Below are 14,460 nucleotides of genomic sequence, written 5' to 3' on the forward strand. Positions count from 1 at the left end.
AAAGAGATAATGGCTAAGATTTTCTAAAACTCATAAGAAATAACTGATGTATCCAAGAATTTCAATGAGCCCCAAGCTGAATAAAACAAAACAAACAAACACACTTAAGCACATCATAAAAAAGAAAATCTTGAAAGCAGCAAAAGAAAAAGAAGACATATAGGAGGACAATAAGAAAGATGGATGACTTGTCATAAGAAAAATATGGAATGACTTCTTTGACGTGCTTAGGGGAAAAAACTATCAATCTAGAATACTGTATCTATCAAAAATGAAGGCAAAATAAAGACATTTTCAGATAGATTAAACATATAAAAATTTTTCTCTAGCAGACCTGCATTGCAAGAAATATTCAAATTATTTTAGCCTAAGAAACTTAAGGGAAATGACACAAGATAAAAAGTCAGTTCTGCAGAAAATCATAAATATGTTGGTATAAAAAAAAAATTCACACACACACCCTTGTATATATATAAACATATATATATGTAAAATGTTAAATTTCTTTAAAAGATTATTATTGATTTCATAAAGTAAAAGTAGTGATGTATTATTGGGTTCACAGTGTAGGTAGAATTAAAATGTAGAAAGGGCACAGAGGCAAGAGTGGTCATTGGAAGTCTGTTGTTGTAAAGTTCTTATATTGTTCATGAAAATACAGATACTATGATAATTTAAAAATGCACGTTATAGTCTCTAGGACAACCACCGAAAAATGCACATACAAAGAGTCATGATGAAAAATCCACAGGAGATAAAATAGAATACTAAAAAATATTCAATTCAATAAAAGGGAAGGAAGAACAGAAAAACAAAGAACAAACAGGACAAACAGAAAACAAAACCAATATGGTAGGCTTAAATCCAGACATATTAATAACTAAATTATATATAAATTAAAACCCGATGAAAAAAGCAAAAGCTAAAAAGACTTTTTTTTTTTTTAAGTGTGACTCATTGTTTATAAACAAAGTTTAAACATAAAAACAGACAGGTAAAAGGAAAAATGGTGAAAAATGTATGCCACGTGAATACTAAGTGTAAGAAAGCTAATGTTGCTATGTTAATATAAAACAAGGTAGATTTCAAAATCAAGATGATTATCAAAAACAAGAAATATGTCATTATGATAAAAGGGTCACTTCATCAAGAAGACATAACGATCATATATGCACATGCACACACAAAAAAAGATCTCAAATACTCAACACATGAAACAAAAATTAACAAAGGGAAACAGGCAAGTCCTAATAGTTATTTTAACATCCCTAATTTAATAACCGAGAGAATATCAGAAATCAAAACAATATAGATTTGAGCAGTGTTATCAACCAGCTTAATCTAACTGACATTTAAAGAACTTTATACCCAACAACAGCAGAAAACTCAATTGTTCTCAAGTGCACAGGTATCATTTAGTAAACTAACCACATCCGGGGCAATGAGACGACATTTGAGACAAAAAGAAAAAGAAGTAGTAAACTTCAAAGTACTGATGTATTAGAAAATTTTTAAACATATCTCTAACACCTGAGTTAAAATTTAACACCTATGTCCTAATCACATAAAAAAAAATTCAGTATTTGGAACTGAATTAAAAGGAAAACACTACACATCAAAATTTGTGGCATGCAATCTAAAGTGGTCCTTAGAAAGAAATTTATGGCATTCAAAAATAAAGTGGATAATCTATGATTCCATCCTAAGAAGTAACTAAAAGAAAAACAAATAAAATATTAAGTTACCAAAAGGAAATAAAAATAAAAGCACAAACCAATGAAATATAAAATGGACAAGATGGTTTATCTGAAATAAAACTGATAAAACTCTAGGTAAAACATCAAAAAATATAAAACAAAAATCTCCAGTATCAAGCATGAAAAAGTTATTGTTACAGATCTTACAGATATGAAAATAAGTGGATGTTGTGAAGAAATTTATGCCAATAAGTCAACAGCTTAGCAGAACTTATCAAACCACAATTTACCAAAATTAACAAGAGAAAAATAGAAAATCTGAATATCCCTTTAGCCACTAAATAAAATGAACCTGTAATTTTAAAACGTTCCACACACAAAAAAAGTTTCCAGACCATGATGACTTCACAGATAAATTCTCACAAACATTTAAGGAGGCAATCATACCAATATTACACACTTTCAAATAACAGAGCAAAATGGAAAACTTCTCAACTCTTCTGAAGCTACCTTAACTGTGATATCAAAATCAAAGACATTACAAAACAAGAACATAACACACAACATCCCTCATGAACATAAATACAAATACCCTTAACAAAATATTAGCAAAATTAATACAGCAACATACAAAAAAGTTAACACAGCATGATCAAGTAGGATTTGTCTCAGGAATGAAAGATCAGTTTCTCTTAGAAAATTCATTGCAATTTACCTATTAACAGATTAAAGAAAAATATTTAATGATCATTTCAATTGACACTGACAAATATTTTGTCAAAAGTTAACATCTATTCATGATTAAAACTGGGAATAAATAAAAACTTCCTCAACATGGTAAAAGCATCTACAAACAATCTTCAGCTAACATTGTACTTTATGAGTGAAATAATAAATGCTTTCCCCCTAAGATCAAGAGTAAGGAAAGATGCCCAAAAACACCACTTCCATTAAGCTTGTTATTGGAGGTCTTGGCAGTGCAATAAGAGGAAAAGAAACACAAGTCTCAGAGACTGGAAAGAAACAAAGCCATCTTTATTCATATATGATATCATTGTGTACATAAAAAAAATCCTAAAGAAATTACATAGAACTAATAAATCAACTCAGCAATACCATAGAACACAAAACCCACTGCATTTCTGTACATTGGAAAATGAAATCTAAATCATAATATCTTTCAGAATAATATCCAGCAACATAAACTACTTAGGGAATTTAACAAAATATGTCCATGACCCCTATTTTGAAAACAATAAAATATTATCGACAGAAATTAAAGACTATATAAATGGAAAATTATACTAATGAATTATTAATGCTCCAAATTGATAATATTGGCCTGTAGGTATTTTGTGGAAATGAAACACAAAGGATATAGAATTACCAAAACAATTTTGACAGAACAAAGGAATCAGACTACCTGGCTTCAAGACTTACTATAAAGCTACAGTAATAACGATAGTGAAGAACTGACAAAAGGACAATCAAATAATCCGTGGAACAGAATAATCTAGAAATAGACCTACACATACACAATCAGATGATTTATGACACAGATGCAAAAACAATTCAATAACATGAAAGCCCTTTTCAACAAATGGTGCCAGAAATACTGAATATCTGTATAAGAAGATGAAACAACCTTCGCAAATCATACCATACACCCTCCCTGAAAATATTCATGATTAATAGGCTAATTATAAAGCTTTATTAGAAAATGCAGAGCAATATCTTTGCAACCTTGGAATAAAGACTACTTAGAGCAAACAGCTCTACCAATAAAATTTTTAAAAACTGATAAATTGAATTTCAACAAAATTAAACTGCTCTTCTCACCAAAAGACTCTATTAAGAAAATGAATAGGAAAACCACAGATCAGATAAATTATTCTTAATTCATATACCTGTAAAAGATTTGTATCCAGAATACTTAAAATAATTCCTACAATTCAATAACAAAAAGACCAACAATTTTTCAAAAAAGCAAAATATTTGAATAGACACCTCACAATAGACTATGAATAGCTATTAAGCACATGAAAAGGTACTCAGCATCGCTAGTCATGATTAGCTGAAATGGAAAAGAATGCATAATCAAAAATAGGTAAAGGGGTGGAAAACTGGAATTCTCATACACTGCTGGTGGGAGGATAAAATGATGTTAGAAAACTCAATTTTTTAAACATCAAACATATACATACACACATACATATACGTATATACACATATACATACACACGTACATATACATATAGGTACGTACGTATGTACACACACACACACACACACACACACACACACACATCCCACAGACCCAGCAATCCCACTCCCAAGGTATTCTATTCAACAGAAATGAAACATGAGTCCACACAAACCCTTGTACTCAATTGTTCATTACAGCTTTGTCCAAACACTAAAAACTTTTCTATGACTCATACTCCAATGTTCTTCAGCACGTATTTTAAGAATAAATTCATATTAATGTCGACTCAGATTTTTCATTTAAATATTGTAAGCAATATAAAATATGGCTTTTAGTATGTCACTATCAACAATATCATCTATAGGGCAAACTCTTACACTAATGAAAAACACAGAACTATCCACTCCATTTTCTACTAATTTCATCTAAATTCTCAAAAAATAACTTCCTTTCCTAGTCTCTCTGCACTGGAATCTTAGTAGAGTTCATGAACGATGCACCATTCCTGACGGGACAAAGCCGCACAGAGCCCTTTACATTCTGGCTTTAAATCATTCCTTGCACCAAAACCAATGCAGCTGTTACACTTTTATTAAAATATACACCTCATGACTATATTCAAGTTAAAGAAAACAGTATAATTCCATCAACTCCACAAACATTTGTTGAAGCTGTTGTCTTATCAAAAGCAGGGCTTCTGAAAGGGACGCTGCTGACACATGGAGCCAGATGACTGTTGCGGAGGGCTGTCCTGTGCTGAATATTTAGCAGCACTGCTGGCCTCTGTCCACTAGATGCCAGATGACTGTTGCGGAGGGCTGTCCTGTGCTGAATATTTAGCAGCACTGCTGGCCTCTGTCCACTAGATGCCAGCACCGACAGCCTGCCCAGCTCTTCCCACCCTAGCTGTGAGGATCGAAATGACTCCAGACAGAAAATCACTCAGAGTTGAGAACCTCTGACTTAAAGAATTATCTCAACATGTTTTCTCAGGACTTCAATGATTCCTTTTGCCTTGGGTCTCTCTTCCTTTGCATTTCCAAACTCTTACTAAATCTTCAAGATTCAATATAACAATCAATTTTTCTAGTAAGCTTTCCCAGCCAGCCCCACTCCCTAATGCTTCTCTACTCCCAAAGCACCTTAGAGAGACCTCTGAACTGTTAGTTGTTTGTAAACTCTCCTAAGTCTGTGAGTTAGGAGAACTCAATTTTTTAAGTCAGTTAAGAACATGTGGAAGCACCATGTTCTTAACTGACTCTTCTAAAGTGACAAATGGTAAGGAACCTTTCGTTCATGTGCAGTTTCTGACTCTCATATATGAAGGGTTCCCATATATATGTTTGCATTAAATTTGATTATTCTCTCTTGCTAAATAAATATAAAGTGGCAAACAGTACAGTTCCACGCAGAAGCTAAATAAAGTCACTGGTGTAAAAGCACTCTAAAACTCACAATGCTTCAGATACATAGGTGATTTCATCCTTCCATAATCATGATGAAAATATAAATGGGTGAATTATAAAAGTAAGAAGTATTGTGTCATCTTTTCAAAAGCAACGTACTAAGAACTAGGCAAAAATCAAACCAAATACAATATTTGAAATGTCAGATTAATGAGAGCAAAATGGGAAGCATTTTCTTTAAGCAGAGCCTGAATGTGATGTGTGGGAGAACTTCGCAGAATGACAATTATTTATCGAGCAAATGTGTGGAGGTCACAGCAGAATGTGGCATGTGGCAAGCATACCAACAAAACTCCGATCATATTATACAACAAAGTGGTTGTGGCAGAAGCAGGGGGTACAATATTTCACCCTTCAGAGAAGAAAGCCACCTCTCCTGACAGACTACAGCTTGCCAAGGGGGAAAAAACTCTACAAAATACTCTTCTCCAACCTAAAATGAGTGACAGGATCATTTCATAGCCCACAATATTTAAAGTATGGCTGGCATGTCATGAATGTTTATAGTCATTTTAAGAACATTTTAGTTATGGTAAATATTTCTTTGTAGCTGCGTTCCTTTTTTTAAAGCTTCACTGAGATATAATTCAGATTATACATTTTGCCTTAGAGTGTACAATTCAATGGCTTTTTAATATATTCTCAAAGCTGTACTGCCATCACCAAAATCAATGTAGAACATTTTCATCACCCCCCCATCCCCCCCCCCAAAAAAATACTCATTAGCAGTCACTCTCCATTTCCCTCCAAATCCCTTAGCCCTAGGGGAGCCACCAATCCACTTTGTCTTCTGATCTGCCTATTCTGGATGTTTCATATAAATGGAATCATATAATATGTGGTCTTTTGCGACTGGTTTCACTTAGCATACTGTTTTTAAGTACATACTGCAGCATGTACTGGTTCTTCATTCCATTTTATTGCCAAGTCATATTTTGTTGTACGGATATACTGCATTTTATCTATTCACTAATCAGTTAGTAAACATTTGGGTTATTTCTATTTTTTGGCTAGTATAAATGATGCTGCTATGAACATCCACACACAAACTTTTATATAGACACAGGTTTTCATTTTTTTGCATATACGGCTAGGAGAATTTCTGGGACATACTTTTTGAAAACCTAACAAACTTTTCTAAAGCAGTTATATCACTTCAAATTCCTACCACCAGAGTATGAGAGTTCCAATTCCTCCACATCCTCACTAACACTTGTTATTATCTGACTTTTTCATTATAGCCCTCTTAGTGGGTATGAAGTAGTATCTCATTGTGGTTTTGAGTTGCATTTCCCGGATGGCTTTTATGTTAGGTATCTTATGAAGTGTTTATTGGCCACCTGTATATTTTCTTTGAAGAAATGTCTAATTCAGATCTACTGTCTATTTTTTATTTGGGTTATCTTTTGAGTTACAAGAATTCTTCGTATATTCTGGATTAAAGTCCCTTATAAGACATATCATTTGCAAGTATTTTCTCTATTCTGTGTACTGTCTCCTCACTTTTTTGGCAGGTGTTCTTAAATGCCACTTCTTAGTTAAGATAGTCAAAGTAACCCTTCAGTGAATTGAGGGGAGGAAAAAGAAACCCATATCCATCTACCCATTGATAATAAAAGCGGCAATGGCTAACTGGACGGGGACGGACACACACACACACACACACACTCACACACACACTCTCACACATACACACATTCATTCTCTCTCTCTCTCTCTCTCTCCTTCATTCTCAGTAATAAATTCTCCAAGTATTAGAACAGCACATGGATGTCTAGAAATAAAAGACAACAATTTCCCAGGCTTCCTTTCAACTGCATGTAACCATACAACTCCATTCGGGCCAATAGTATGTGAGCAAAAGTGGCACGTGCAACCTCTGGAAAGTGTTCCCACCACAAAAGACAGTGCCATATGATAAACTGGAGCAGACATCCTGGGCCTAAAGTGACTAGGAAGGCAAACCATACACAACAGAGCAGGAATTGACACCAAGAAGCATTATCGACCCCTACCTGACCACCTCTGGCTTCCTGAGAAAAAGAGTAAACTTTTACACTGTTTAAACCACCTTATTTTGAGCTTTTGTTACATGCAACCAAATCTGACCTAAATTCCTGCAACAATTCAAGTGAAAGCTCTGTATTTACATCTACAAAAATCAAATGCAAGCCCGGGCTCCATTCTGCAGTTTATGAAGTATGACCTATTGCCACAATGTTTCCTGACTACTTTGCCAACACAAGGGAAAAAAAGAAATAGCAACAATACCAGAAGACAAAAATATATTCATAGTAAACATATGCAATCAATTGTGAAACTGCTATATGAAGGTACCCAATAGGAATTCTGTACAAACTCCATCAGAAACTTATTTACAATACAATACCCACGTGCTCCAAATGGGCCCCGCGTTTGTTTTTGTTAAGCAGAATGGATAGCAGAATCCGGAGCTCACAGTACTGCAGTGTGGTAAGGAAGCTGCTTGACTGAATCTAATCCCAGTTCTGTCTCTTCTAAACACAATAATTCAATTTCATTTAATCCAGCACAAATTGGTGAATGCCCATCATACACAAACCACTCCATTTGGTACTTCAGTACCAAATAATACTAAGATGGGGTTCCTACACTCACTGAATTCATAATCTAATAGACAAGGAACAAATTACCTACAACTCCCAGTAGTCTACTTGGCCAGGCATCAGGGAAATAGATGAGAGCCTAACTTATTCAAACTTTTCAGTAAATGATATCTTCAAAGCCCCAGAAATAAGGTAGAGACCTCAAAGTACACTCACTGGCCCCCTCCAGACTTACTCTGAAAATGGGAGACCGACAGTAACATTCTAACAGGGTGGCAGGAACCCAAGGGCTTCCACAAACACTGTCCATCAGTAACGTCAAACCCGGACAGATATGTCCCTACTTAGAAATTAAGAAATTAAACAAGGACGACAGGCGTCTGTAATTCAACTGAAAAGCGGGGTGATCCTAAAGATTCAAGGAGACACATAAATGAAGAAAGTTTTTAGAAGAAGACTTACAATTAGCATGTATTATTTTGAAAAAAAAAAAAAACAAAAAATTATATACTAGCATTTATACGATCAGATTGAATTAATATACCTATGTAATATGGATTCCACAAAGAAAGTATACCTTTTTTCCTTCCAAAAATTTCCAAGAAAAAAATATCTCCCACCTCTGCACTGTTCAAAATGTCTGTTAGCTACCCCAGAAGCAAAACTGAGTAAGCAGCAAAATAAAAGAACCTGAAGCTCAGGAAAGAAAAATCTAGGTAGAGATAATAACTTTGGGAGTTACCAACATACGGATGACACTTAAAGTCATGGGGCTGGACAAGACCACAAGGTTAGGGTTAGAGAGAAGAGATCGAAGGACTGAGCTCCACTATCAAGAGATGTGGGAAATGAGGCAAAGGAGTCTAAAAAATGAAAGGCCAATGGGGTGGCAGAGAAAACAGGCGGGTGTGATATCTGTGATCCAAGCGAAGCAAGAGTATCATGGAGGAGACAGTAGCTGGCCACCTCGGATGCTGCTGCCAGGAAGGAATAGGAGGCCTAGTGTATCACATGGAGATGACATTCGGCACCCTATCTTGATGCTTCAGGGCACATCTTTATGCACCTGGCCTTTAATCCATTAACTGGAAAGTCAAGCATAGACCTTCCCTCTCTGTACCAACCCCACTGACTCAGTTACATCATCTAAGGGAAGTGGAAGTATTAATTATTTTTGTATTCTTGGGTCCTGACCTAAAATGAGGTACTGTTTTTTTAAAAAAATCTCATATTATACAAATTTGAAACAGCCTTTTTTAAAAAATCAGGGCTTACGCAAAATTATCATGATGTTAGCCATTAAAGAAAAAAACTAACATCAGTTTTCCTTGGTGCTACAAGAAGACACAGAAATAACTGCCAGATAAGAATACTGACAGATGAACTTCTTTTTCTTACTTCCTTCTAACTTAGATTCTTTTATAACTAAATAACTGAAAGTCACAGAATAAGGAAAACACTAGTCTTTTAATAAACGGAGTATGCCTACGACCCTCCCTCACATACAAAGTATACACACTGAAAATTCCCACACGCAATAATGAATATCGTTCTGTATTAACAGCCGCCATCACCTCTTTTTAGCTCTGTCGTCCCTTCCGCCACTTTTACTTATTATTCTTTTAGTGTCACATATTAGGCTTGGATCAACAATGAAGTGCTCCGAGGTTAACTTTCAGTGGAAATCACTGGTTAGAATGACTCCAAACATCATCCGAGATCACGCTATCAAATCACAGTTTGGTCATAGTGACCAAAGCTAAATAACTCACAGTGAATCACACACAGCCTGGAAATGTAACAAGATAACATGCTTCCAGATCTTGGAAACCTCAGTTGCAATTTACTTCTATTTTTTTTTTTTTAAATCATTTTTTTTTTTAAATGACTCTTTCATGAAGTGTAATAGTTTCAATCACTTACCGATCAGCAGCTTCTACATCAAAACAAAACCTTCTGTCAATGGAGTCAGTATGCCTTTTGGTACATTCTTTCAAAAAGATCACCTCTCCATCTCCCTGCAAATAATCATTTTGAACATTCTCAAAAAGACAGTATAAACATAGAAACACTGAGGCATCCTATAAGTCCCTTTATCCTTGTCTCTTTCGAACTCGTTTATTTAAACACCACTGGACTCTTACCCATTTTTGCCATTCTCCTCACAGTTTTCCAGATCCTGCTTGAAGACAGTAACATTAAACCAGACCTCATGAGCGCTAATTTTAAAAGCCGGGTTAACAGTTTCCGCATGCTAGAATATTTGTTATGTTTTTACTGTACTCTTTTAAAAAAAAGAATAATAATTTATTTTTATTTCACGTTACATTCTACCATATGAAACAGGCAGCACGTGACCTATAAAATCTACCTAAAAGTACACTAAGGGTCCTGGATCAGCTATCGTGATAATCCAAAGCTAGAGCCCTTCAATCAATCTATGTGGTTCTTCCATTTCCTAAGCTAGCACCACTCTGAATTACACTTTCTTAAAATTTTTATGGTATCATTTTACTTCGCCAAACCATCTTCTCTAAAAGCACTAAAAAGGTGTAGAAGATGGGAGAGAGAAGCACTGCAGGAACACAGGCCCTCAATAAAGAACTGTTAAGAAGTCTAAGTACACACTTCCAGAATATTTTAATATTTTTCTAGGATATGGGGGATCTTCAGATAATATTAAAAAACATTCAAATATACAAATATTCAAAGTATCACAGTCATTATATTCTGACCTGTATTTTTTATTATTTGGTGGCTAAAACAGAAAGATATCACTAAGCAGACATATCTCAGGACTTGAGTTAGCTGACAGGAAACAAACTCAAACTTCACGGTCACTCTTAACCCCATCAGCCTTCAAGAGTGACATGCTCAGCTTCATTATTACGAAAATGTACTAGTATTATAGCTGCTTGAAATATTTTTTTTCAGGAAGATACAAAGTATACGTAAATAGATAAGAACGTGGTTTAGTTCTCTATCCACATAGGTAAAATTATGCCTGTCCAACCAGCAAGCACGGAATTAACCTTCTTTCTTAAAATGTGTTACCAATGATGTTTAACACTGGTGGGAAGAGCTTTGTCCGCAGACTGCTGATTATTGTTATAAGCTGCAGCTTCTATTTAAAACACATATAAAGATCACCTTTCCCACATAGCTAACACCTGTGGCTTCTTGCTGTTTTCTTGCTATCACGCATTATTTTGCTGTTTATTTCTATAGGAGGAGTGAACTAAATGGGGAATACCTACATGAGAATTTTGAAAGTCTAAATGAAAATCATTATAGTTCATCTACTCTATAGTGTTTTCAGGGCATGAATATGTGTGTGCACATCAGATCTTCTGTGTAAATACTGACTTGATAAGACCACTGAGTCGTGAAAGCCTGCTGTAGGTATAAATTTTATCTTCCAACAACAATGATATAAAAGGATTCTACTCTCCTCTTAAAAAAATCTGACCATAAACATGCACTCACATCAAAAAACAGGTATCAATTTTCCGGCTTATTTTATTTAGAAACAAAAGAGAACGACTTTAATCCTAAAAACAAAATAAAATGTATTTTTCATTAGTAAATATAAATATCATTTAAAAGACACCCTCAATAACTACCTCACATACAATACAGAGTGTAAAATCAAATACTTACAAGTTTCCCTCCAGATCTGTGCTCAAATGGGATCATGTTGAATTTCTTGGCTGCTTTCCGGTACATACAGTAGTGTTTGACCCAACTGGAACCAAATGGAGCAGGCCCTGCCAACAAAAAAATAGAACTTTCTATTTTTCCTCATAAACAAGCAAATATGCAGAGAACCAAACACACTACTAAAGAAGAAAAACCCAATAAAAAGCAACTTAGACAGTTCAAGGAAGCAAATCAGCAACACTGCTAGTTCTAACAAAAGGGAAAAACTAGGGGATAGAAGGAGGCTCGCAGAGATCATTTGAGAAAAGGTGCTATTAGTTTTCAGCAACAGAAAGTGACTTAAAGACATACTTTTCAAACAATGTACTGGACCATTATCTCATATCTGAAAATCTCTTAAGTGTAAGTTATATTTTTTAGTTCAAGCTCATGAGAGATTCAAAAATTCAGTTCAATATATGTGATCATTTTGGATTCGATTCTGGCAGAATTTTAGAATCACAGTCCTGTAAAAGAGCATCTAGTCTAGAAATCCACCTAATTGCTTTAAGCCCACTCTAGTTCCTAGGGAAGCGGCTGCCCTTACTGATGATGGCAAAGGTAAGCTTTAAAAGGAAGTATGACAAATATAGGTGTGAGCTGTCCACTTATGCGCCAGAACATTCCCAGAACCACTTCTGACCCCTTGCTAAGTCTTTATTGCAACCATCAGAGCTCTTAAAAGACAACAGCCAACCTCAAGGGGGCCTAGTATCTAGAATTGCAAGTGTCAGTAAAGGTTTAATCATAACAAAACAAAGGTGAGGCCCAAGAGAGGTTGACTTCTTATCTTTTACCAAGTAAAGAAGTTGTTTTAAAAAAGCAATTAATATCTATCTATTATCACCATCATTTCAACTAAAAACAAACAAAGCTTCTAGACCTAAAAATCAAGAAGGACAAACTCAGGAGGAAAAAGGACTCATTTACAAAAAAGGCATTTAGCTGTAGGAAAGGCTAATTACATTATCTTTGAGGTCTAAGAGATAAAAGCAGTTCCTAGACCACAATGAATCTTATCTCAGACCATCATTAGTCCACAGATCAGAATTAGAGAACCACTGGCTGGGAGGGGGTGGTATCAACAGCTAGCCTTTGTATCCTGTTCTATGGTTCACAAAAACATTGCATAGATATTTCATTCAATACTAAGAAAAAATCCTTGAGAAGGAGATGATATATTGTTATTTTAATCTTAAAAAAAAAAAAAAGTTAAGCTTTGACCAAGTGCCTGAGAATTAACAAAGCCAAACCTTGAATCAGTCACTGACCCCAAATATCAAGGTCTTCCCACTACAAGCTGCCATCCCCTCCTGATGCCCATCTGACCCTATATAGTCAACCAGCTCTGAGCCTAGAGGAAAATGATGCTTTTCCCACCCAAGCTCCAGGCAATATTGCAGGAGAAGGTACAACAAAGACTCCAGTGTCAGAGTAACAATTCCAGCATCTAGGAGTTGTAGGATCTAGGGAACATTATTTAACTCTTAGTGCTTCTGTTTTCTCATTGGTAAATGGGATAACAAAAGTACTTTATTCATAAGATTTTTTAATGGATTAAATGAGACACGAGTTATATAAGGAACTTAGCACATTGCTTGGCATACAGTTAACAAGTGAATAAGTTTGCCACTATTGTTTTTGTTGCTTTTTCTGTCCAATTTCGGCTCCACTCCTCTCAAAGCCAAAATGTTTAGAGAATGATGAATCCAAAAATTAAAGTTTCCTGTGATTTTTTCACTTGGGCATAGAATACAAAATTTCTATCCTTCTTATGTCTCGACCCTATATTTTAACTTAATTCTTTCAAGTTCAATAAGCTGAATTAAAAAGATAAAGTATCAGAAAAATTCAGAGCTCTGCTATGTTCATAACTGCTCTTCATGACACCATGACAGCCCAGATTAAGGGCAAATGGAAAAAGAATCCCATTCTGCTGAGTGCATACAACATTAACTTTGATTCGAAGCACATACATCGCATAGCTATTTCATGAGTACTCTCTGCTGCTAAACTGGTCAGTTTGAAAGTCTGTAAATCAGCCACACTGAACAAATAAAACGAAAACCGTAAAGCATCCTGACTGAAGTCAAGGGCGGGAGGGGAGGCTCATGATAAACACAGAAACATTTGCACATTCTGCTCCTTTCTACTAACTAGTAATCAAGTTCTACAGTTGAAGACAAACTTTAAGCCTAACTGTTAAAACCAAATTGTCAAAAGTTTAAAAGAGTTTTGGGGTGCCTTAATTTCAAAATAAGGACATCTGCACTGCATATTCACTAAAACACAATATTAAAAACTATATAAGTTAGAATGCCATCTAGGAATTTTTTTTTTTGCCATCTGCAATCAACCTGATAGTTATAATAAGAACTGACTCTCACACTAGTGTAGAAAGAAAGGATGTGAAGGAAGAAGAGAAAGATGCCCGACTTCAACCGGAGAAGGAGGGTCACGGGCAGGGGGATGATGGGAGGGTGTGCATATGTAGTATGCTCTGTTTTACACCATTTCATATAACAGACTTCAGCATCTGAGGATTTTGGTATCTGCTGGGGTCCTGGAACTGATCCCCCCAGGATACTGAGGGACAACTGTATGTGAGTGTGTGTGTGTTGGTGATAAGACAGGGGTGAGGAGAGAGAAGGAAAAGCAAATACTCCACCTCGCTTTCGGCCTTATGCCTAGTGCTGGTTCCCTTACAAACAGGCTTTAACAAAGTGTGGTCCCGAATGAGTGTGTGTGGCTAGGAAGCTGGGTACTCACAGAGTTCCTAACCTCACTGCCCTCTCCCCAAAGCAGAC

The 14,460-nt window shown here is 35.5% G+C and overlaps 1 protein-coding gene across 1 annotated transcript in view; it reads right to left on the reverse strand.

Annotated features, from left to right (window-relative positions):
* The window catches only part of ARHGAP10 (Rho GTPase activating protein 10), a 270,546-nt gene that overhangs the window by 138,354 nt on the left and 117,732 nt on the right, over positions 1-14,460 (reverse strand). The window contains exons 9-10 of the mRNA XM_011359402.2: positions 11,615-11,721; positions 9,878-9,972 (exon numbers count right to left, since the gene is read on the reverse strand). Of these exons, the coding sequence (XP_011357704.1) occupies positions 9,878-9,972; positions 11,615-11,721 (202 nt within the window). The remainder of the gene's footprint in view (positions 1-9,877; positions 9,973-11,614; positions 11,722-14,460) is intronic.

The sequence above is a fragment of the Pteropus vampyrus genome, unplaced genomic scaffold (genome assembly GCF_000151845.1).
Source record: "Pteropus vampyrus isolate Shadow unplaced genomic scaffold, Pvam_2.0 Scaffold47, whole genome shotgun sequence".
Lineage (NCBI taxonomy): Eukaryota > Metazoa > Chordata > Mammalia > Chiroptera > Pteropodidae > Pteropus > Pteropus vampyrus.